Genomic DNA, 25,143 nt, shown 5'->3' with positions numbered 1-25,143 from the left:
TAACTTTAATGTTTTATTAATTTAAATATATCACTTTTTTCTTCTTCTTGTTTCATTTGGATTTTTCTTCATCCAATATTTAAATTCCTGTCCTGGTCTTATGCACAGCTGCGCTGATTTTGAATTGACGTCTCTCATCACAAATGGAGAAAAACCTTAAAAGTTTATAGAGGTAATTATTGCATATTACCAAAATGAAGTATATGAAAAAAATGTATCAAAACAGTTTTAACACATTAACTGCCTATCGAAGAGGATGAAACTCGGTTAGGAGCCATTTTGTGCTACATTTTACAAGAAACCAATCACACCTCTCGATTTGAAATTAAACATAATTTAAAGTCATGTCTAGATTTATCTATCATTATTTCGTCGCTGATTTGCAAAAAGGTGCCAAGTGACATTTTATTCAAAAGAGAGGTTATGTGCAAAAATGATAGGTACGAAGGTTTTACCTATTCTGTAAAAAGGGGTCAAGTGTATTACTTATCGTTGTTGAGGAAGTCTCATAATTTTTTGATGCCAAGAAACATGTTTTTCAAACTTTTCTAGATGAGTTCCACTTAGTAAAAATATAAAAATGTTACTTGGCCCCTTTTTGCAAATCAGTGACAATTTGTTAATTGAAATATTTTCATAAATTATAATAAAATACGAATCAGTGTATGGGTACTTAATTGAGATGATGGAAAATTACAAAATTAATGAGGGAATTTTTAAAGATGCATGTTTAAATAAATGTGATTGACTGATCGAGAATTTTTAGTATACTAAAAACTTGCGGTCAATCACACAGCCTGCTTTTAGCTGGTTTGATATAATATTTTTGTTGAACTGGCAACGTGGTCCTAAGGTTTGTTCCAACATGAACTTTTGAACGGTCCAGAAACCGTCACGAAACTACTTGTAGCGTTTGTTGTGCGCATGTTCGTAATTGTATCGTCAAGTTATCGTCCCATGACGGTAATTTGGAAACCGATGTTGGAACGGTTATCTGACTGATAACTGATTTATCTATCATTATCATTTGTCATTTTTGTTGGTGACAGCTTGTGTGCTTTCAAGACTCAAAATTTGCAAGGCTCAAAAAATTTAAAGAATTAAATCCTAGTGCGCAAGTCAGTCCAACCAGCACATGCATTTGCCCGATTACTGAAATGATCATCACGAAACCGTCACCGAAAGATCACAATTCTTGTTGGAACAGTGGGAAGGACGATCCGATGACGACCATTTTGTTGGAACGGATTTTGTTTACTGCGCAGGAGCGTTACCGTTTCGTGACGGTTCTCGGTCGTGTTGGAACAAACCTCTAGAAATTAGAATAACATAATGTGACAAGATCAACTTACACAACTTGAAAAACACGATTTTTGGTTATAAGAGTTGTATGGTCCTTTTCATGGGCATTTTTCAGTGCGTCACAAATGATAGAAAAAAAGGTAAGTCCGTGATAATATACATTTATAACAATTATTCTAACATGGCATTTTAGTTAAATCTGACAGTTGTCACATTTTATTTGCAATTTGGCATAAAAACAAATCAATTGTGTTTATTGCATTTATAAAATGGTATTTTCTTTGATTTGTATAGTCTTATAAATTGTACAGATTATATTCGTAGATATATTATATAATTCGTAAATAATTTTTTTTCGATTATAGCGCCATCTATCGACAACTAGAATAAATGTTATAAATTTCTGTAATCACGGACGTGCCTTTTTTTCCTGTCACAAACAATTTAATGCGTTAGAAAGAAATCGAAAAACTGTGACGCACTGAAAGATTCCTAGAGAAAAAGAATACCATTTTTTTATGACGCGAAGTGTAAACACATCTGTTTTCTTAGCTAACAATTTTAACAAATGGACCAAAACAAATAAATGATCTCTATTATGCCTCTAACTAAATCAGAAAATATTGTAATTATATTACATACCTGCTGTGTAATCATCATCAAGAGGATTAGTTTTAGTTCTAGCCAACCTGGTGGGCCTATTATCTGGCATAGGCTGATCTGCTACCAATATAGGATTATTTGGATGTTTACCCCCCTTTATCCTGGGTAAACTATACTTCTTTCCTCTGCCTGTAAGAGGTCTTTTGGAATTAATGTGAATTTGCATTTTCCCTTGGGCATCTAAAGATACAGCCACCTTTTTCAATGTGTTATTCCCACATTTTGGACAGAATTTATGAGTCATGACACTAGTTGTCTTAAAACAGGCGTAGCAACGTAAAATGTAAGTTCTAAGTTGTTTTATAAGTCTTCCATCTAAAGCTGATACATTCAAATTCATTTGTCTAAGAACATTCTGCATGGCAAAGTCTGTAGTCATGCATGATACTTCTACATGGTTTTCTTCCATGATTTCTGAGTTTAACTGTTGTTTGGCGGTTTTTACATTTGATGGGGTTATCCAGCCACTATCATCATCACTTTCATCTTCTATGCTGTTTGAATCTTCACTATCTATAAGGTTTTTAATAATTCATATCATTATTCAATATTTTATGATAATTATTAACTAAAGTAGAATTTCAACAACATATTATCAACAGTAGAATGCATTCAGATCGACTGACCCATGTAAAGATTAATTTAGCAGTGTTTGACTTATTCATATCTTACTTTTAAGGAAAATCAATAAATGTTGTACGTCTGTTCTTGGTTATTAGATTATTGGACATTCCATAGTGAACATCATGATTAGGTGATTTGAAATTAAAAAATCCACAAGGAAAAGTTTCCTGTAACTGCATGCATGATACTATAAATAACGAGATAGTATCTTACCGTAGCGCAAATACGTCCGAGTTCGCGCATGATGACGTAACTGGAGACCGGAATCTGAATTTGAATGCTTTTTAAAATTAAATGGGATTTGTATGCATTCTGTGATGAAATTATTCAATTAGCAAAATAACATTAAACTTCAATGTATTTGAAAAAAATTCACTGTCGAAATTCCTGTCAAAGATAAAATATAAAATACACTTAGCTTACAACCGCGAACAATTCAAATTAATCGGACTTTACGAATGATTACGAACCTTTACGAACTTGCGGGTCTCCACTTACGTCACGACTTCCGGATGTGCAATATATTATCTGAGATAGTATCTTACCGTAGCGCAAATACGTCCGAAGTCGCGCATGATGACGTAACTGGAGACCGGAATCTGAATTTTAATTATTTTTAAAATTAAATGAGATTTGTATGCATTCTGTGATGACATTATTCAATTAGCAAAATAACATTAAACTTCAATGTATTCGAAAAAAAATTACTACGAAATTCCTGTCAAAGATAAAATATAAAATACACTTAGCTTACAACCGCGAACAATTCAAACTAATCGGACATTACGAATGATTACGAACTTGCGGGTCTCCACTTACATCACGACTTCCGGATGTGCAATATATTATCGTGTTATTTATAGTATCATCATGGCTGAATGTATACCACTAATCACAAAAAAAATAAAAAAAAAAATCCTTAATAAAAGGTATATATATTTAAAAACCCCTCAAAGGGCCACATCTATCAGAACGTTTTTGATCTAAGTAGATCATCATCAGTGCTGTACATGGTTAAAAAAGTACCAGTACATGGATAAAAACCCTTTAAATGTTAACAAAAAGTGTTACAATGACTTTATTATTGGAAAATTCAAGTGATGGATAAAAATCCGTAAGGATATTTATAGTCTTTGGCATTCTATGATTCCAGACAATATATTATAGATAGTCCCCGCTTCCCACCAGGACAATAACAGTGTATGTTTGTAATTCGAGCTGACTCATTCAGTCACTCATGAAAGCAATGATGGCAATGTTGCTGATTTAAGTGCTGCCTTTAGTTGGTTATATCTAGTGATGTGAGTCGAGAATATTGTCAAGCGAATATTCGCGAACATTGGAAAATTTCCGATAATATTCGCCTATAAAAAATGGAAATATTCTCCTGACCGCGAATATTCCCGGAAACTTTCGATGGAAAATTCTCGAGAATATTTCCGAGAACTTTCCATAATATTTCCAAGAACTTTTGAGAATATATCCAAGAGACTTTTGGACATAAGAGTCAGTGACGTAATTTGAATTTACATGAAAGTAGTGCTATTTACTTCAGACGGTCGGCAAACCTATACCACTGCCAAGTACAAAAGGAACATTGTTTTGAACATTACAGTATTGTGCGAATTAATGTGAACAGAGATCTAAATTCAGTTTTCATAAGTTGGCACACCTGCTGTGCCTATTTTGTCAGCTGTTTTGTCCAAAAAACGTTATTTACGTATAAACGTAAAAGTTATGACCTCCAGCAAGATTTAGAAAAGGCTGGAATAAAAATTCACGACTCAACGGTACGCAGACGTCTCTTAGAAGGAGGGAGAAGAGCCGTGAGACCGCAGAAGAAACAACTTCTGACAGGGCCTATGATGAAAAAAAGACTAAATTGGGCAAAAAAATACGCTCATTGGAGTGCAGAAGATTGGAAAAAAGTGTTATTTTCTGATGAGACACACTTCCTAGTTCAGGGCCAGCGATCAAAATTCGTACGAAAGGCAGCCAATGAGTCACTTTCAGCTAGCCATATTAACCAAACAGTTAAACATCCCACCAAAAAAATGTTCTGGGGCTGTTTTTCATACTCAGGAACTGGCACTCTTAATCCTATTGAAGGTATGATGAACAGTGAAAAGTACAAAGCTATGCTAGGGCAACGCTAAGCTATAGAGCTTGACAAAGTACAGGCCGAAGGTACTGCAATTTTTCAACAAGATTCAGCTCCATGGCTTATGATGAAATACTTCAAGGATAATAATATTACCCTTCTTAATTGGCCTGAGAATTCACCTGACCTTAATCCTATTGAAAATTTGTGGGCAATATGTAAGGCTAAACTGCAAAAATTTGACTGTACGACAAAAACAAAACTGGTGGAAGTAGTGATTAAGGTGTGGTTTAGAGATGAAGCAATCACAAACAATTGCGAAAAACTTGTGGATTCCATGCCTAGAAGACTCCAGGAAGTCATAAAAGTAAAAGGGGGACATATTAAATACTAATTAATGAAAAAATCTCAAAGTGTACCTAAATTTACCTTTGGCCTAAATAAATCATGGCCCGGATTACGTACACTCGATACGCATCGTATCCGCCATGTTTTACTGTAGCGCCTTATGGGAAAACATGGCGGATACGATGCGTATCGAGTGTACGTAATCCGGGCCCATATTTACAAATTAATTCTGTTTGTTCACATTAACTCGCACAGTACTGTATCTTCATTATTTTTAGGTATATGCTTTTTCTCATGACGATCTTTCAGTGCGTCACAGTTTTTCGATTTCTTTCTAACGCATTAAATTGTATGTGACAGAAAAAAACGCACGTGGGTGATTACATTTCGTCGGTGACATTTATAACATTTATTCTAGTTGTCAAGAGATGGCGCTATAATCGAAAAAAATTATTTACTAATTATATAATATATTTACGAATATAATCTGTACAATTTATAAGACTATACAAATCAAAGAAAATACCATTTTATAAATGCAATAAACACAATTGATTTGTTTTTATGCCAAATTGCAAATAAAATGTGACAACTGTCAGATTTAACTAAAATGTCATGTTAGAATAAATGTCATAAATGTGTATTATCACGGACTTACCGTTTTTTCTATCATTTGTGACGCACTGAAAAATGCTCATGAAAAGAAGCATATTAAAAATTTCTAAAGCTATACTAAAATCACAATAAAGATGTACTGCAGTTGTTCTAACACCAATTGTGTGTGGATTAGGTACTTTATTTTAAGGCAATATGTTTAAAATATCCCAGGTTGTCGAGGCATTTAAGGGTACAGAAAATATTTTTACCCAGAATATTCCATTACTTCCAATCAGTAAGTCTTAGGAAAAGGAATGCTTATCTATACAGTTGAGTCCGCGAGTCTTTACCCGTGCGTCATTAATACCTGGCGAGATAAAACACATACTTTTTATCTAGCATCATTCTCTTCCATGCATGAAACTCATGACAAACCAGCTGCCGTTTGTTATTAAGTAACAACACATGTTATTTTTATGAACCATCTAGACTCAGTGCATTGAAAAGAGATAGGTACAAAAAAAGACGATTCGGTATGTTTTCATATTTTAAGCACAATTTGTTTGACGTTTCTGATTTGTTTAATTTTGTGGCTGTCAGTCAGTTGAACTTTTTGCGGTTTTTGTCGAATTTTTGCGTTTTGAAGTTTCTTTATATTACACAAACAGTTGTTTTCACAACTAATTTTATATTTGGCTTTGAAATTTTAAGGTAAATAATTATATTTAGGCAATTAATATTTAAAACATACAAAGCTAACGTCATTCACACAGTAAAGAAATGACTGCGTTTAGATTTCCGTCAAAGTGAATAAAATAACAAAAATAAAATATGTTATTGGATTTTTTTATAAATTGTTTATTTATTTATTAATCAATAATAATAAAAGAATTTATTAAGCTACTTCAAATGTAGCTGTAATTCTGCGCAAAAATTTTGAAGCAAAACTTACATTTGACATTCTATATATTTGATAACGTCAAATTTTATAATAAAACTCGTAATCGGAACAGTAGCCACTTTCTGTCAGTTGTTGTTGCGTGAAATAGATTTCCGACTTATTTCGTATGCTTTAAGTGATGACGCACGGGTAAAGACTCGCGGACTCAACTGTACCTATTGAAAAAAGAAAAAAAAGGCAGTGAAGCCTATGCACTATGCTGCAAACTTACTTGATTCTTCTTTAAAAAGACAAAGCCTTACTGGTGAAGAGCATAATATGTTACCATAACATATTATGTTAGCGATGCAGTGTTTAGACAAGATATTAACCAATCGTCACAAGTTTATTTACAAAAAAGAAAATATTTTTACAGAACTAACAAAGTTCTGTGCAAAAGCAGACCTTTGGTCAATGGATTTTATTTGGCTACAGCAGGATCAGTAGATTGTATAAGCTTGTGACAAGGAATGTGCACCAAAACTTCTTTAAAAGATTTGGCAATTACAATACATACTGGGGTTACCAGATTCCTACGCTGAAACAGAGCGTAGTTATAGCACATACTCTTTCATACATAATAAAATAAGAAATAGACTGACTATAGATAGAGCAGTGAAGTTAATGTATAATAGCTCATAATAATTCATAATAATAGTAAGTATTTCTAAAACTCATTGGTTGGAACCAGGGCAAGACTCTAAATACATATCAGATAATGAAAGATTAAGCGAGACAGAAAGAAACTCTTTATTATATTCTCTTCATAATACGGAGTCCAGCTTGTGTGAAGAGAATTTCTCTGACTCACAAGAATAGACACTTACTTATTTACATATTTATAATTAAGTTCCTATATACCTAATCAATTTTGGTTTGCTTATTGGATGTTATCTTTTGTATTTTAATATTTTTTAAATAAAATAACTATATATATAACACCGGTTTATAGCGTCCTGCGCCTTGAGGTTCCTATTCTCCAGCCGCGTCGATCTGTCCAATCTCCTGGTCGGAGATCTCTCTCAGACATGGCTTTCTGGATTCCACTTATCCAGGTTGTTTTCGGTCTGCCCCTTTTCCTTCTTTCCGGGGGTTGCCATTCCATTATTAGCTTTGGGAGTAGATGTTCCTCCATTCTTTGTACATAACCATACCAACAAAGTTGTTTTTGTTGGACTTCTTCAATTATGTTTGTTTTTGTATTCATAATATCCCGCACCCGTTCATTCGTTATATGTGAGAGTCTGGATATGCAGGCCGATCTTCGCCAGAAGTCCATTTCCAGTGCGCGCAACTTCTGTTCTGTTCGCTTATTCAGTTGCCAGGTTTCACATCCATACAGTACCACGCTTTTAAAGATGCTATTATAAAGCTGTGTTTTCTTTTCTTTTGATATGGTTTTTGACCAAAGTAGTGAGTTCAAAGCTCCTTATTACCTTTCGTTCCTTTCATAATTCGTTCCTCTATTTCGAATTTTGTCCTTCCACTTTGTTGGATTCTCGTTCCAAGGTATATATAATCAGAGCTTGGCTCGATAACCATATCATCCTCTAGTTGTAACTCACTTTTCTGTCCTCCTATACACATGTATTTGGTACATTTCATATTAACGTATAGGCCCCATTTTTTGTATTCTCGAAACAGCCGGTTTGTCATAAATATTAGATCATCTTTATCCTGGGCAATCACCACCTGATCGTCAGCAAAATGCAGTGTGTATAGTGTTGAGCCGTCGTTTAGCTGTATCCCCATTCCAGAACACGATTTCCGCCACTTATTCAAGACCTCATTTATATAGATTTTAAACAGTGTTGGCGATAAGCTGCATCCCTGTCGTAGTCCCTTATTCACCATGAAGCTGCTATTGCATTATCTGCTGTTGATTTTTATGTTTTCTTGGATATTGTTATAGAATTGTTGCACTGCTTTTATTAAGTTATACTAATAGGGGATTTTTCCAGGACTTGCCATCATTTACAAAGTGGTACGGTATCATATGCCTTAGTTAGATCGACGAATAGTAGATGTATTTCTCTGTCTCTGGCTACTTCTTTTTCGTTGAGTTGGTTGATCGTGAAGATGTGGTCGATACAGGATCTTCCTGCTCGGAATCCTGCTTGTTGTTCGATCTCTAAAGGTGCATATTCATTTTCTATTAGAGTTTTCCCATATAATCTGCTAAAGGTGCTAGTTACAAAAATACAGCGATAGTTCTGGCAGTCTTCCTTGTTGCCCTTTTTGTGTATTGGGGTTATCCATCCTGTTTTCCAATTTTCTGGTATGTTTTCTCCATTTGTGTAGTTGTTGAAAATTATGGTTATTAGTTTGATCAATTTTGCAGTTCCATTTTTTATAAGTTCCGCTGGGATTCCTTGTGGACCACATGCTTTTTTATTTTTTATTGATTTAATCATTCTCTCAACGAATTCGTCATTTAATTCTAGGACTTGACCATTTAAATTGTAGTGTTTTGGTGATGTATTTATGTATTCCTGTCTATTTTCTTGAAGTTCTTCTTTGTAGTGGGTTTTCCATTTCTTTAAATCAATCATTTGAAGGTTTGTATTATTTCTGTTTTCATTTCTTAGATTTCGAATGAACCTCCAAGCTTCTGAGGATCTGCTTCCACCTAGATGCCATTCCACTTCCCTACATCTGTTTCCAGGTATTGTTCTCATTATTTGTTAACGTTTTTTTATATTTGATTAATTCTTGGCGGTATTGGGTTTTATCATATGCGTTTTGTGATTTTAACCATTTATGATATTTCTGTTGTTTTATTTGTTTCTTTTGTTTAAGTTCATTGCTCCAGACTATGTTGTTATTTTTCCTGGTATTTGTTATCTCCTCCATGCCTAATGCTTCACTGGCTGCTTTAATCCTTATCTGTATATCTTGCTGATCCTTAATCGCAAGTGTTATTTTGTCGTATATTATATTGGTGCTACATGTCAGGTCAATCTGATCAAGTTTTTGATCCAGTCTGTTCTGGTATAGGAACCTGGTGCTGTCGTCATATAGCCCAGTTAGTTTGTATTTGGGTTCTTTGATTATTTCTTCTCTTTCCTCTTTCGATGTTTCATTTATTGCATATTTGAAGAGGATTTGGATTCGAGATATTAGTAGGTAATGGTCAGATCCGCATTCTACACCTCTATATACCCTTGTGTCTTGGATTTTCCATTCTGATTTTTGTTTTATTATAATATAGTCTATAATCGATCGTAGTTGTCTTGTCTCTTGATGCCAAGTGAACTTATGTATGTCCTTGTGGGGATAGAAGCCGTTTAAAATTTTTAGGTTAAATTGTTGACATAGATTAATGAGCCTTTCTCCATTATCATTGGTTACTTCTTCCCCGTAGTTTCCTACAATTAGGTGGTCCTTCTGTCTTCCTGTTCTTGCATTCAGGTCGCCCATCATTAATATCTCCCGTTGATCTCCGATTTTAGAAATTCGGTCTTCAAGCTCTTGTTGGAATGCGTCTTTTTCGTTTATTAATGTATCTTCGGTAGGGGCATATATACCTATTACTGTGGTTCTGTGTCCATGGATGTTTAAGTTGACAGTCAGAATTCTCTCGTTTATTGCTTCCCAATTTGTTATTTTATTTTTATATCTCTTATCGATTAGGATTGATACTCCTTTGGCGGCTCTTTGATGTTTTTGTACGCCACTGATGATGTGGATAAAATTATCAATTTCTTCTATACCTTTACCTTTTCTTTTTGTTTCAGTAAGAACGGATACTGATATCTTGTGTTGTCTCATTCCTTTGATTACGTCTTCAATTTTTCCTTTTAATCGTTGGACGTTCCATGTACCATAATTCATTGTCCATTTTCGTTGCGGATGTCGTCGTGGTTTTTTCAGGTCCGGGTTCCGAGGCTGGGTTTTCGGATTTTTAGCAGTTCCTTTTTTACGAATGTAGAGTCGCTAGCCCTACGATCCAACCCCCAACACGGAGGGCCACAGTTTAATTTTGAAGTTTGCTTTCTCCTAGATGGATTGTCTTCTCTACGACTCTAGAGCTCCATCTGCCCATTTGTATTTGATTTTATACCATCCCTAAAATCGGGGGTCGCCACTTCCGCCATACACACCGTACCGAAGATCTTCTTCACCGCCGTTGATACCGTTGTGGTCTTCATCCGTGACCCTAGACAAGGAACCCTAAGCAGGTACTACTTTCCCGGGTCAGGAAACTCCTGGAATCTGCGGAGGGCAGGGATTGGTTCACTTTCCCTGGTAGGACTGTCCAAAGGAGTTCCTACCCGCTACCGACATAACTAATTTATTAATGACTAATACAACATACAATAAGACAACAATAAGTGAAGCTAACTACTGATTTGTATATTTTATTATAATAATTTTAATAAAAATGCAATATTTCCATAAGTTTCCAATATTCCCGGAAAATTTCCGGAGTTCAAATCTTCCCGGAAATTTTACATCACTAGTTATATCCAATGCGAAACTGAACAATCTGTATAATACACAAGATCTGTGTTACAGTGTTTAAACACTTAAAGACAAATTGAAAGTGTTTGTTAACATTAATTAACATTAGTTAACATTATTGTATTGTATATATGTTACGGTAAAAGCAGATAATCTGGTAATTGTACACAATTACCGCTAATTTTATACAATTACCAGACTCGACGGTAAATGTAGGAAATATTCTTTAAACCCCCTTTATTTCCTATTTTTACCGGTAATTGTATACATTTCCCAGAGGGTCTTGGTAAAAGTAAGAAATTCAAATTATAACGATCGACACGCAAGCGGAATGCCACAATACATAATATGTATTCTAATAGTCCATTCTTTCACGGTTTTTGCTCTAAATTTTAAAGAACCGCTTGGATTGACATGAAATTTGGCATACGCATAGCTTACATGTCAAAGAAAAAAAGTGATATTGTGCCGATGTGTGCTTTTGCCATGGGGTGACTTTCACCCCCTCTTGGGGGTGAAAAAAATATAAGTCTAAAATAAGTCCGGAAACGGATAAAATGACTAATTTTAAGTAACTTTTGTTCTATAGAGCTTTTTCCCCAAGTCAACACTTTTCGAGTTATTTGCGAGTGAATATGTTCATTTTTCAACAAAATATCTACATTTTTAGACGGCTTTTCGCAAATAACTCAAAAAGTAAGTACATATTTTGTCGAAAAAAACGTTTTTAGCAAAAATATAGCCTGTAAAAAAAGTAAACAAAATGGTGTACGCGTTAGGTCTCTAGACCTCGTAAAACCAGAGTTATAGCCAATGAAAAATAGATTCATATTCACCAAATTTCAAATAGAATACTTCGAAGTGAAATATCCAAAAAATTAAGCACTTTTTGGGGAAAACCCATTATAACTTTTTTAAAGTGTTTAAGAAAAGCTTTATTTCTGTTTTTATAAAAAGTTTCTAGCATTAAATTTAAGCAAGTTACGCTCAAAATAAAGTTGGTCGCTTTTGTTTTGGCAAAAAAAATCGGGAAGACCACCCCCTAATTAGCAACTTAAATGAAATTAAACGTTACCGTTCCACAAATTATTTTACTTATGTTGTGTTTATATGACCTGTAAGTTTCATCGATTCAAAGTGCTTATTTTGGAAAAAATTTGGTTTTAAAGTAAAATTTTTAAAAATTTTAATTTTGAAAAATATGCTTTTTTTCAAAATAACTTAAAAATTGTTAAAGATACCAAAAATCTCGAAAAACAAAAAAAGTCAGCATTGCTTTTCTGAATATCATGTATTTTTTTTGTTTTTCTGTTAGACAAAAATTGATTGAGATTTGGTGTTTCTAAATTTGCATACATTAATGATCAGTGACTCGTTCAATCCCTTTTAACTACAGCCCTTTCAAAAATAAGGACTTTGAACCGATGAAACTTACAGATCATATAAACAATACATACACGAGACGTAAGTTCATTTGAGAGACTAATTAGGGGGTGATTTTCCCGACTTTTTTATCAAAAAAAAGGGACTAACTTTATTTTGAGCGTAACTTGTTTACTTTTGATGCTAGAAATTTTTTTATAAAACAAAAATGAAGCCTTTTTAGACACTTTAAATAAGTTGTAATGAGTTTTCCTCGAAATGTGCTTCATTTTTTGTTATTTCACGTTAAAGTATTCCATTTGGAATTTGACGAATATGAACCTATTTTTAATTAGCTATAACTCTGCTTCTACTAGGTATAGAAACGTGATATATACACTATTTTTTTAAATTTTTTACAGGCTATATTTTTGCTACGAATGTTTTTTGACAAAATACGTACTATTTGAGTTATTTGTAAAAAACCATCTAAAAGTGTGGTTATTTTGTTGAAAAAATGAACATATTCACTGGCAAATAACTCGAAAAGTATTGACTTAGTGAAAAAACTCTATAGAACAAAAGTTACTTAAAATTAGTCAGTTTATCAATTTCCGGACTTACTTTGGACGAATACCCCCGGGGCAAAAACACATATCGGCACAATATCACTTTTTTTTCTTTGCCTTGTTAGCTATGTGTATGCCAAATTTCATGTCAATCCAAGCGGTTCTTTAAAATTTAGAGGTTTTGCAATATTTTACCGTTAAAGAACGTACTAATAACTGTAGAAATCATAATGATCTATTTGGATCTGTGTGAAATTTGCCAGAAAAAATCTAGAGTTCCCAAAAAAGGTTTAGTAGTGAAAACTGTACTGTCAAAAAGAAATAAATAGTAGAGGTTAAATAGATTTGATCGATATGCAAGCCCCAGCAGATAATAAATTCAAGTTCATTTTTGTCTACCAAGATCACCTAACAAAATTTGTACAAGTACGGCCGTTGAAAACTAAACGTACAACTAAAGTTGCGTTCGTTCTTCTTGACATATTTTTGGAGCTCCTAGCATTCTTCAAAGCGACAATGGACGAGAATTCTCCAACATAATTATAGAAGAACTGTGCTCCATGTAGAAAGATTTAAAGGTAGTGCACGGTAAGCCAAGACACAGTCAGTCACAAAGATCTGTTTCGAATAAAAACGTTGAAAATATATTAATATAAGTTTCTAGTTGGAAAGCAAGCACACAAACAAGTTGTCAGAGGGTCTTCGATCTGTACAATTTGCCAAGAACCGAGCTTACCCTTATGGCATCAAGTGCAGTCTATATGAAGCTATGTTTAGGGTTCCTGCCAAAACTGGTTTCAAAACTTCACTGCCATAAGATTCTTTAGAAAATATTTCGACTGAAGAAGATTTGGAAAAAGAAGAACAAGTAGAAGAAACCCAGTCAGATCCAGATTCCTAAGAACACGAAGAAGCAGAAGTGGATGAACCAAATGAGCTTCTAATAGAACAAGAACCAGAAAAACCTGAGCAACCATCAGTGAATAAATCTAATGCGATTCTAGAAGAACTATTTTCTGATCAAATTTCAGAGAGGCGAGATTCTGTTGCAGTTAAACGGACACATGCAAAGGAAGGCCTTGAAAAGCAAGTGAAGAAAATGCTTAAAATAACAAAAACGTTTGGCTGTTTTTATGAGTGTTAAAATGAATTATACGAATTGGATACTAAAGAAGGGCGACTGCTACAGTTGTATAGCAGAAATCAATTTACCATCTGCAAAGAATCATTCATTTCTTTAGACATAGTTCCAAAATTAAACATTTTTCATTGCACAAGTATCTTAAAAAAAGGTCAGGTGGGCAAGGTCTGAATGTAAAAAATGCAAAGTTGTGTAATTAAAAGTTCCATGAGAGTTGTTTGTCATGTCAAAACAAATAGTAAGTTAAGCAGTAGTATTAACTCAGACAAAAAAGCTCAACTTAGGTTAAACAAAATGTCTCTTGTTTTTAATTAAGTTCAACAAAAATCACACTTCTTGAATAGCTATTGGAATTTATTGTTTTTATTCATCATTTTACTTAGTTTTACCACTGGTCCTTGGTAATTGTATACAATTGAATGAGTGATAGTACAAAAGTAGTTACTTGAAAATAATTTCCTACATTTACCGTCGGCTCTGGTAATAGGGATGTTCACTAATTTTTAAATATAGTTAAATTCAATAGATTACAAGGTATATAAAAACGTAACAATCATAAAACTGTTTAAAAATGTATATTTTTTAAGATAAATGAGTTCATAATGTTGATTTTCTTGGAAGCTAGAAAAACGGTACCCTGCAGCGAGGCTACGGTCTGTGACGTCAGCAGTCGTAACGTCTTTGATCGACGACTAGTTTTGTATACTTATTTACTCAGTGCATTTGAATGGGCGCAGTTTTTTACGTATTTAATTATTAAAAATAAAGCCAAATAAATGGTGTTTTGTTCCTGGGTGTGTAAATACATCAAAAAACAGTTCTGACAAGATTTTTATTACCGTTCCAGCCAATTTAAAACAGAAAAAGAAATGGTTTGTTGCAGCTAGAACTTAAAATAACTAACTTAAAGAACTAACTTAATAAAATAAACATTATAGAAGTTTTCCAGAGACTTTCGGCCCTTGGTAATAATTTAATTGTTCTTTCTGCATTTACATTTTTCAAAAGTACTTATTAGTTTTCTCAGGATTCGAAAAAAATGAATGAATTTAAATAGCATTGGACCAAGATTTTGCACCTACCCCCTTAAAGAGTAAATGAAAAAGTTTCGGGACCTCAAATTTGTATTCCTTAAACTGGGATATTCCTAAAAACGGGATTCTAATAATACATACAGTAAAAGTAAACCTTGAAATAACTACATGTGGATGTAGGTATGACTTTATATTATATTAAAATCATTAATAATTTAGTGAAAAGATTGGTTGAAATGAAAATGTATAATACCCAAGTTCAAAAATATTTTTTACCTTGGAACAGTTGTCAACTCGAAATACGAAACAACCGAAATAAGATCTAGAGTTGAAAAGGACATACATAGCAACATTTAACAACATGCATGAGAAATATTTTCACCCATTGCGACATAATATCTCTCCCACTAAAAATTCGGCTGCTAAAATGTTATTATTTCCGGTCTTGCTATAGGGCGCAGAGGCCTGGACAATAATGGAAACATTAATGAAAAAGCTAAAGGCATTCGAGATGTGGGTGTACCCACGTATCCTCAAAATATCCTGGGCGACCCACACCAACGTACAGGTATTTCGTCGAATGGGAAAACAAAAAGAAATCTAAAATAAAATAAAAATGTATACCATTTTTATTCAGTTGCAATGCGAAGGCAAAACAATCTTACTTTTCAATTAGAATACGGAGTGCAGTCCAGTCCCTTGAATCGCGATTTTCGGCTCTTATTGGAGCCTTCATCGGAAAGAACGTATGCACTGTTCTCCATAACTGATTCGCATCGAGAGGTCTTCCCACCCACTGCAACTGAAGTGATGATAGTAGGTGGCTAGCGCCATCTGGCATTGAAAGACGAAGTAGTTTTCAATCCTAATAGTAAATTATTAATATTGAAAATTTAAAAATATTACTAAAAGATTTTTAAATTGAAAACTTATTGGTACACTTTCCTGGTGACACCTCCAAGACTTCTACAATTTGCAAGTCAAATGGATGCTGCAGTGAAGACGAGAGGGAAGGAATTCTACACTATGCAATTCACATCCCCCGTCTGCAGCTGGTAAAGTTCCAACGGAAAAATGCACCTAGTTACTCTACGGAGTAATACGACTATAAAATAAAAATGTATACCATTTTTAATCGGCTTTCTGAAAACCTTCTTCCATTTTATTTGTTTATTTTTGTAAAACCCAAAATCTCTTTTACAATTAAGAAACGAAATCTTAAATATTTCGGTCATATCATGAGGCATGATAAATATCGTAGACTCCAACTGATAACGCAAGGTAAAATAGAGAGCAAACGCGGACCCGGAAGAAAAGACACTAATGACTTAAAAACTTACGCCAATGATTTGGACAAAAATCGATCGAGTTATTCAGAAACGGCTCAAATGTTATTAAAATTGCCACGATGATAGCCAACGTCCACAACGGACAAGGCACATGAAGAAGAATAAAAATATTTTTAATACACCTAACCAAGGTAAAGTAATAACCAGCCAATGTATGTATACAATATGCATGCGTACAATGCATGCATACAACTTTCTCTATTTTTTTTGTGGAGTATTAAGCATTTATTTTTTAGCTTAAAGAAGACATGGAAAATTATATGGAATATACACTCAGTAAAGCTGTGGTAGATTTATTTTTTTACAAGATGCCAATAAATCATACACCATTGTTACATATACACTACAGTCGGTAGTTTATACGAATCGGCTTTCTGAAAACCTTCTTCCATTTTATTTGTTTATTTTTGTAAAACCCAAAATATGTCCTTACAAACAGTCTATCCACTTTAAACTAAACAAATTCACTATAAAACTCTACTTTAACCCTGATAAAACAAGAAGAGAACAAAATAAAATGACCTGAAACGTCAAACAGGTAAACAGTAACACTATGAGAATGGCGCGCGCTTGGGGTATGCAACTAGTGACGTCAGGCCAATAGAGAAGCGTTCTTGAAATTTAAAATAATGCTAGATTTCTAATAAAGATTTTTTATAGAAAGGCTTTTTCAATTTTGTTGAAATTTTGGACAATTATTCCTAGGGTGTTTCTTAATCGTTTTACATGTTTGTAATGACTTTTTAATTTTTTGTGAACATCCCTATTGTATACTATTATCGGTAATTGTATGCAACTACCAATTATCTACTTTTACCGCAACATATACATAAAATCTCATCTGCCACGAAAACTTAACGGAAGGAAGGTGACAAAATTGAAAAATTTCTGTTATCTACCAGGATCTAATCTGGTTTGTTTGGCTTAATAAACTAGTACCTAGCCACTGGACAAAACAGTTGGTAAAATAGCAACATAAGTACCAAAACATAACAGATGACAAAATAATCCATTTAGACATATTTCACAGAACAAAGAAAGCAAACAAATCAGAATATGCAATATATAAAATATATATTATAAATAAATATACAGTATGGTGCAAATGAAAGGAATAAATTCGATATTTCGTAAACCAGCGATTTTAGAGAAAAGTCCCGAAAGAGGTCGATTTTTAATTTTAAATTGTGATACTTTGACATACAGGGTCCTCTGGTTTTCTTTGATTACGGCTAAACTATGAGATATACAAAAAAATGTTTATAACAAAACTAATGTGTATCAAAGACGTCTATAATTTAAAATTATTTTCGATTATACAGGGTGAGTGTGAACGACGGTATGAACCAAAGTTGTATTTTTTTAAATGGAACACCCTATATGTTAAATCATTTTTGAATATATTATTTAAAAATATTAAAAATTTGTATAGGGTCTTATAGGCCTATAGTTAATAATTTTCGAAATATTTACATTTTTATTGAGAAAAATGGTAATATTTATAGGGTTGTGGATTATGTTTCCAAGATAATAAAAATTTAAGTGATAGGTCAAAGTTTTTATAATGTAGTGTTATTTTTAAATAATTCAATATTTTTTACTTTTAGCCATAAAATATACAGTGTGATCACTATTTGCAAATACAAAATTTTCTCATTTTTTTTTAATGATATCCCTGTATATTAGTTTTGCATTTTGTAGTAAATATTACAACCTTTCTTCTGGTATAAGGTTGTACAGTTGAGTCCGGGAATCTTTACCCGTGCGTCATCATTTAAAGCATACGAAATAGGTTGATGATAAGTCAGAAATTGAAATTTACTAAACGCATCAGCAAGTCACTTACTGTCACTTGCTGTTGCGTTTAGTAAATTTCAATTTCTGACTTATCATCGACTTATTTCGTATGCTTTAAATGATGACGCACGGGTAAAGATTCCCGGACGTAACTATATGTACCTAGCATGTTTCGTTTTGTAGATATTTTAAAAAAACTATAAATTTTACGTTTTTGCGGATTTTTTATTAAAACAATTTTTCCAAAAAAAAATAAGTATAATCTGGTTTTAGAAACATACACTAAAATATCAAATATGAAAATAAAAACGTAATTAAAGATTAAAATAAATCATATGCTATTACAATTCAATTGAATTTAATAACTTTAAATTATTTTACAAAAAATATTTTACCATACTAATGAATGCATAAATTAGTTAATAAATTAAATAAACAACCAAATTTTAAATCTATCTTAGTAATTTTTCTACCACAGCAACTTTATTGTACCAAATTAATTGTTAGTATTTACTTACATCTTGAGAACATAATAATTATAAAGTATGCTTTGAAACAAATGAATGTTAAATGTATCAGCCAAATTATAGTTATAAATAGTATTTACTGGTGTCACAAAAGCTGGTACCTAATACTTTTGTAGTTGAAATTTCTGTAACAATTTTTTTATATTTTAAATTTTAATTTTTCAACCGAACAATTGGCGGATATGACATTTGTTTTGGGCGAAGCCATTAGAAATTATTACCAGCTTTTGCGACACGAGTAGGTACATAGATACTATTTACTTTTTAAGGCTATGGGTACATAATTCGCAAATATTTTACGGCTATCCCTACTTTTTCTGTCTTTACACGGCAAATTACGTGTAGTAAGATTCTCACTGGTATGGAAACTGCAGATGTAAACATTAGGTTGACAGTGACATTGTCATTAGAAAGGTAGAGATGGCTATTTCGGTTTCGTTCAGTTTTTGAATGTTCTTGGTTCTTGGATAACCTTTACTTGTATAAATGATAGGATTATTTTTTCACTAATTATGTATTCAGTGGTTACCATTATTTATATACTATACAAATAGTCGAAGAAGAAAAAAAGTTGTAAAGTTATTTTAATAATGTCCTGTTACCATGGAAAGCCTAGATAAGGTTTGAACATGTGAAGAACTGCGTTGTATAAATGTATAGGTCTGGATCCCGCGTATGAAAAAAAAGTTGATTAATAGCAAGCTGAAAATTTGTTAATAGCTTAAGGGTGTCTAGTCGAATAAACTTTGATATGTGTGAACACTGGAACAGGGGTAGTTTTAATTGTAGAACAAGTTAAAAATTTGGAACGGTCACAGCACGAAAACGGCACATTTATTTTGTCCGACAGAACAGACTTAAACTCTTCGAACAGAGATTAAACTCTCATGCAAAAATCAGACTGCTATTTATCACCAAATGGGCGTTTTAATGAGTGGAACATGTAGAATATGTCAAATCACAGGAATTATGACAGGTAATAAATAGCAGTCTGATTTTTTCATGAGAGTTTAATCTCTGTTCGGAGAGTTTAAGTCTGTTCTGTCGGACAAAATAAATGTGCCGTTTTCGTGCTGTAACCGTTCCAAATTTTTAACCTGTTCCACAATTAAAACTACCCCTGTTTCAGTGTTCCCATATATCAAAGTTTATTCGACTAGACACCCTTAAGCTATTAACAAATTTTCAGCTTGCTATTTGTAACAACTAGCTGATGATTTTCTGTTGGAGTGAATGAAAAGGGAGTGGTAAACTCCAACAGAAGTAGTAAAGAAGAAGATCTACTTAATGTAGCCAAAGGACAAAAATGTGTGGCTTCTCCGTTGAAGAAGCTGGAGTAACTAAAATACAACTTTGTAGTAGTATTTGTATGGAAGGATGCCAAGACAAAGAATATCGAATTGATACAGGACTAGAGATGAGAAATCATTAATAGATAGATATAACTTGAATGGCTAGCTAAATATGTATGAGAAGGGCCACTTGACACTCAAGGAAGGATTCGGCCAATTTGCACGGCTATTTTTGGCCAGACAATAGATTAAAGGAAGTGACAATGATGGCTCGAAAAGAAGATATGAAGATAATGTTCAGAAAATAGATAGAGTAAATATAATAATATACTGAAAATAGAATGAATTTTTGGGCGCCAGAAGAAGGATAACTAGGTTAACGCTCTTCCAGGTATTCTACGCTGCTATAGAGTATGTTAAATTTGTAGTACAAGTATGTGAAAAGTTATTAAAGATTATTAAATTATAAAATATACTACTAAAAATAAAGGAGTAATAAGAAAAAAAAAATCACCATAAATGTATATTTATTGAATGTAACTACTAGATCTTTTTAACAACCTCTGAGTTAGGACAAGTAACTAGTGTGTAACTCTAACATGACAGGAAAAAGTGATACTAGTGAAAGTCAATTACAAAATCATCATACAACTATGATCTAAGAATACTCTTTATAAGGTTAGAAAAACTGACTACGGGTACCTCTAATACAGGAAGTACAACTTACAACTAGGTTAGTAGAACCCTCACCAAATAATAATTGTACGTTTATAATACGTACACCTTAATTAAATACTACCTGATACTATATATAACATATAAATACCTCACTGTGAGTGGGACAGGCACAAGCCTTATTGAATAAATAAACCTACGAGTGGATACACAGATCCTTTTCCTAACTCGTGGTTTATAATAGTAATAATAACAAGTGAAACCAAAAACTAATCTGAGGGATTAGAATCCAGAAGTTCATATGAATTTAATAAATTAAAGTTAAAGTTAAATAAAGTTAATAAGTTAAAGTTAAGTAAAGTTAATAAGTTCAAGTTAAATAAAGTTAATAATTACAATTTTGACTAATATGTGAAGTTAATTTTTAAAAATTTAATTAAACATATACTAAAATAATGGAATGAGTTTAAATAATTATACAAAAGTGGAACACAGCCTAAAAATAATCAAGATAAGAGTACCGACTACTATTATCAGGGAAAATATCTGAGCTCAGAAATTTATACCTTTATAGATTGCAGAGTGTTGGGGAACGCTATCAATTAAATATTATGTTGTAAAGAAAAAAAACCTATAAAAAATATAAAGCAGGAAAAATGTGTGTGCAATTGAACTATAAAAAAAAATGTACTAAATATCACAAAACCAGTCTGTCTTTAATAAGAGCACAGTAAATGTTCCCAAACAAACCACTCTTTCCTAATCTTGAAGTTGATGTAATGAGCACCCAAGGGTGCTAACTCTCGCTAGCAGCTGTCCTGCTGGAGGTACAGGAGAGGAAGACTGGTAGAAAGCAGCTGAAGGTACTCAAAACTGTTGGAAAGCAGCTGGAGGTACTCAAAAAAAGAAAATGTGGAAATAATCCAGGCTGGTCGCCTATTGATTGTTTCTCTCTGTGTGGTCTGGCCTTGGTGTTGTTGTAGGGTGGCTTTAAGATTTCATGGTAGGTGCTAAAAAAAACACAGTGTGGTGTTACTACCAATCTACCAATGTCAAAAAAAAGAAGCAAGAGATACGAGGAGGTGTTTTTATTCCTATGGGAATAAGAAGAAATAGGTCATTAAGTCCAAAAACTTGAATGACTAGACAGCTTGACCTTTTATCAGGTTGCTATCAGATGACCTTGGTCAAATAACACAAGTAATTTCCAATTGAAATACAAAATATAATTACTGTGAAAGAATATTTTATTATAATATATACACCGGTATATAGATATATTATACAAGGATGGAATATAGTAAGACTAAGCGATGGATACTTATTTGATCATCGTTCAAAAGATAGGAGTTCTGTAGACTTGAAAGGAATATAAAAAATGGAGTTTAAATTAGCTCTATTTTCCAACTGGAAGCACAAATTAACAACGAATATTGAATTATCTCTAGATGAGTTTGATCCATGAAAATAAAACATAAAAACCATGAAAATAGACTATGTGAAACTTAGTTAGCAAATGTCAAGGACTTCCAAAATGGCTGAATAAAATACTTAATAAAATGTGTATTTACCGGGGTAGAACTCATTGGATATAGTATGCTCTAAAATTCTTCAAATCCACTGCTGCTGGATAACTTCACTATACTTTTATTGTAATATTTAATCAATTTGGAACTGAGAATTAGAGGTGAATAATTGAGTCTAATGACCCCGCACACTACGATTCAGACCGAACACTCGAGAAACAATGGCAATCCAAGGCTCACGTTCACAGCTGAATCCTTCGTACCCCTCTACTAAGCATTGGCTGTCAAAGTGGGGAAACCAATGTTGCCACGTTTTAAATGTGACGTCATCAAGCATTTAAAAATTCTGAGATGGGTTTAAGTTCTATTTGAATAAACATTGAAAGAAAATAATTCTGAAAATAATTAAATAATATTTTGGATAGTTAAATAATATCTTCCCATCAATAATCGATTCTATAAGGGGCGGAACGTCACATTCCCTTTCAACCACCAGAAAAAAAAATTTTATTTAAAAAAATTTTTTTTTTTTTTTTTTTTTCAAAATATTAAACTAGAGTAGTAGTGCTTAGTGTATCATTCCCCGTTGATTCGCAAGATTACAAATAATCACCACTAATAATCAAGGGAAAGTAGGATGGTCACTGCAGCAAATAACGGAAATTGCAAAATATGACCCGAAGTCCTAGTAAAAGTGCTAAAGATGAGACATAATTTATAATGACAAATAAGTGTCGAATTGGCAGTAAATCCAAAGTTGAACTATCCATGGACATCAGATTTATAAGGAGTATATCCAAGGACGAACAACCAGGCAAAGGTGAGAGCCAATTCATACCATAACGCAAGTACATATACTAAAGTCACCAATGAAATCAATAACTATAATAAGTGAAGAATCAAACACTCAATCCTAAATTGGACTAGCAATGGACACCAGATTCGTAATAGCATATCCAGAGAAGAACAACTAGGAATATTTATAGAATAATTTTCACCAATACCAACTAATATAAATAGTGAACATACCAAAGGAATGCAAACACATTAACCAAAATAAATGTGGAATCAGACACTCAATCCAAAGTCAGACTATCAATGGACAACAGATTCACAAAAGCATATCCAATGAAGAACGACCAGGAAGATTTATGGACCAATTCACATCCATACTAAATCATATAAATAAATTAGGTCTACGTACACCCACATCCGGTAATACGAACCTATACAACCAAATAAACAAAATAAGTGAAGAATCGGACACTTAATCCAAAATCGGACTAGCAATGGACACCAGATTTATAGGAGCATATCCAAAGAAGAACGATCAGGAAGATTTATGGACCAATTCTCACTAATACTAAATAACTAACTAAATTAGCTCTAGATCTACCCTCATCCGGTAATATGAGCCTATCGAAACTAAATAGTAAAAATAAAGGATGAACTTATAAGTTCTATGACTCCATGGTAAATACAAAATATGACGGGAACGAGCTCCCAATCTTTCATAAGACTGTATATTCATGTGAACATACATAGGATTATCCAGGAGATATTCCTGAATCTAAGCAACAATTAATGCCTAAGGAAAGAAGAGGGAATCTACTAAAAAGAAAATCAATAATTTGTCCCAGTGGGTTAATCACTAACATTACGACTCTACGTCTATGGAAAGTCAAGCATCTATATACTATGAACTAAGAGACATAAAATAAGCAAACTAGACTTCCCTATTATCGTGTGAAAATGTGCCTGGAATATTTGGAACAATTGCACAAGAATGGTTAGGAAGTGTTGTACACCATTTCCCAACCAGAAATATTATCATGGATAAACATCTGCCTACTCTGACAAGAAAGACATGGATTACGAAATCGGATAGCAGTGATCAGTTGCTGAACTTCGAACCCACGTATTCACCAACTTTGAGCATTAACAGACTAGTTCATAAGAAGAAATATGAAGGACTCAAGAATTCATTTATAAATCAAAATTCCAAATTCATTCCAGAATCATCCTGTGGAGGAAGTAAGAATCCGAATTAATATAAAGTATTTAAGGTACCTGTGACAAATATCAATAAAGTAACCCAATAACAAATTAACAACCACAACTTCTTTCCAATATGGCAAATCCAATGACATGATATAAAAACAATAAAAAAAAATAATAGGTATGTAATCAAATATCCAAGATATAACACATAATCTAAGATATGGTAGTGTAACATAGCTCCATCTATATTAAGCAAGAATACTTGTATGAGCCCACACATCCAAATATCTTAATATATAATAATCAACAGCCCTTTTATTCTGAGAGGTTGAGTACAAAACTAAGAGTACAAGTGGAGGTTATTAACTTGGTAATACTACTGGCTGGATTAGTATTTGAGAATATTTGTCGATAATGACTCAAATGCAATCTATAATACAAAAAAATAATAATAAACTCATACAAGCGGTATTACACAAGAATTCGGTACCTAATAACTAATACGTGAGAAATCATCAAGCCATGCCGAAGGATAAAAATTGCTATGGTCAGGCATTATCTGGTGATTAACAATTTAAACTAAAATACTATACCATAATAAAACTAATTAAAGGCAAACACAGGAAGATATTAGCTTAAACAACCCTGTTAAGCTAATCTTCTTCCGATGAAGTTGAAGAATCCACATCGTCCATGGTGTTGTCAGGCAGTAAATCCTTTACATGAAATTGACCAATTCGCTTATTAGTCGAATTGTCCTTTAATTCATAAATCAAAGGAGATATTACCCTTGAGACAGTACATGGGACATATTTCTGGCAAAACTTTGCA

General features: G+C 33.0%; 1 protein-coding gene and 1 long non-coding RNA gene across 2 annotated transcripts in view; both read right to left on the bottom strand.

Moving 5' to 3' along the window:
* The window catches only part of LOC126884543 (RNA-binding protein NOB1), a 40,436-nt gene continuing 15,293 nt past the window's right edge, over nt 1–25,143 (bottom strand). The window contains exons 3-4 of the mRNA XM_050650499.1: nt 1,945–2,478; nt 1–155 (exon numbers count right to left, since the gene is read on the bottom strand). Coding sequence (XP_050506456.1) covers nt 31–155; nt 1,945–2,478 — 659 coding nt within the window. The 3' untranslated portion in view covers nt 1–30. The remainder of the gene's footprint in view (nt 156–1,944; nt 2,479–25,143) is intronic.
* Nucleotides 20,621–24,371, bottom strand: LOC126884544 (uncharacterized). Its single transcript, XR_007698086.1, has 2 exons — nt 22,357–24,371; nt 20,621–21,795 (listed from the first exon to the last, which is right to left on the bottom strand). It is a non-coding gene; the product is annotated as an uncharacterized LOC126884544 (long non-coding RNA).

The sequence above is a fragment of the Diabrotica virgifera genome, chromosome 5 (assembly GCF_917563875.1).
Source record: "Diabrotica virgifera virgifera chromosome 5, PGI_DIABVI_V3a".
NCBI classification, from domain to species: Eukaryota; Metazoa; Arthropoda; class Insecta; order Coleoptera; family Chrysomelidae; genus Diabrotica; species Diabrotica virgifera.
The sequence above is the reverse complement of the archived record's forward strand: the minus strand, read 5'-3'. Positions and strand labels throughout refer to the sequence as shown.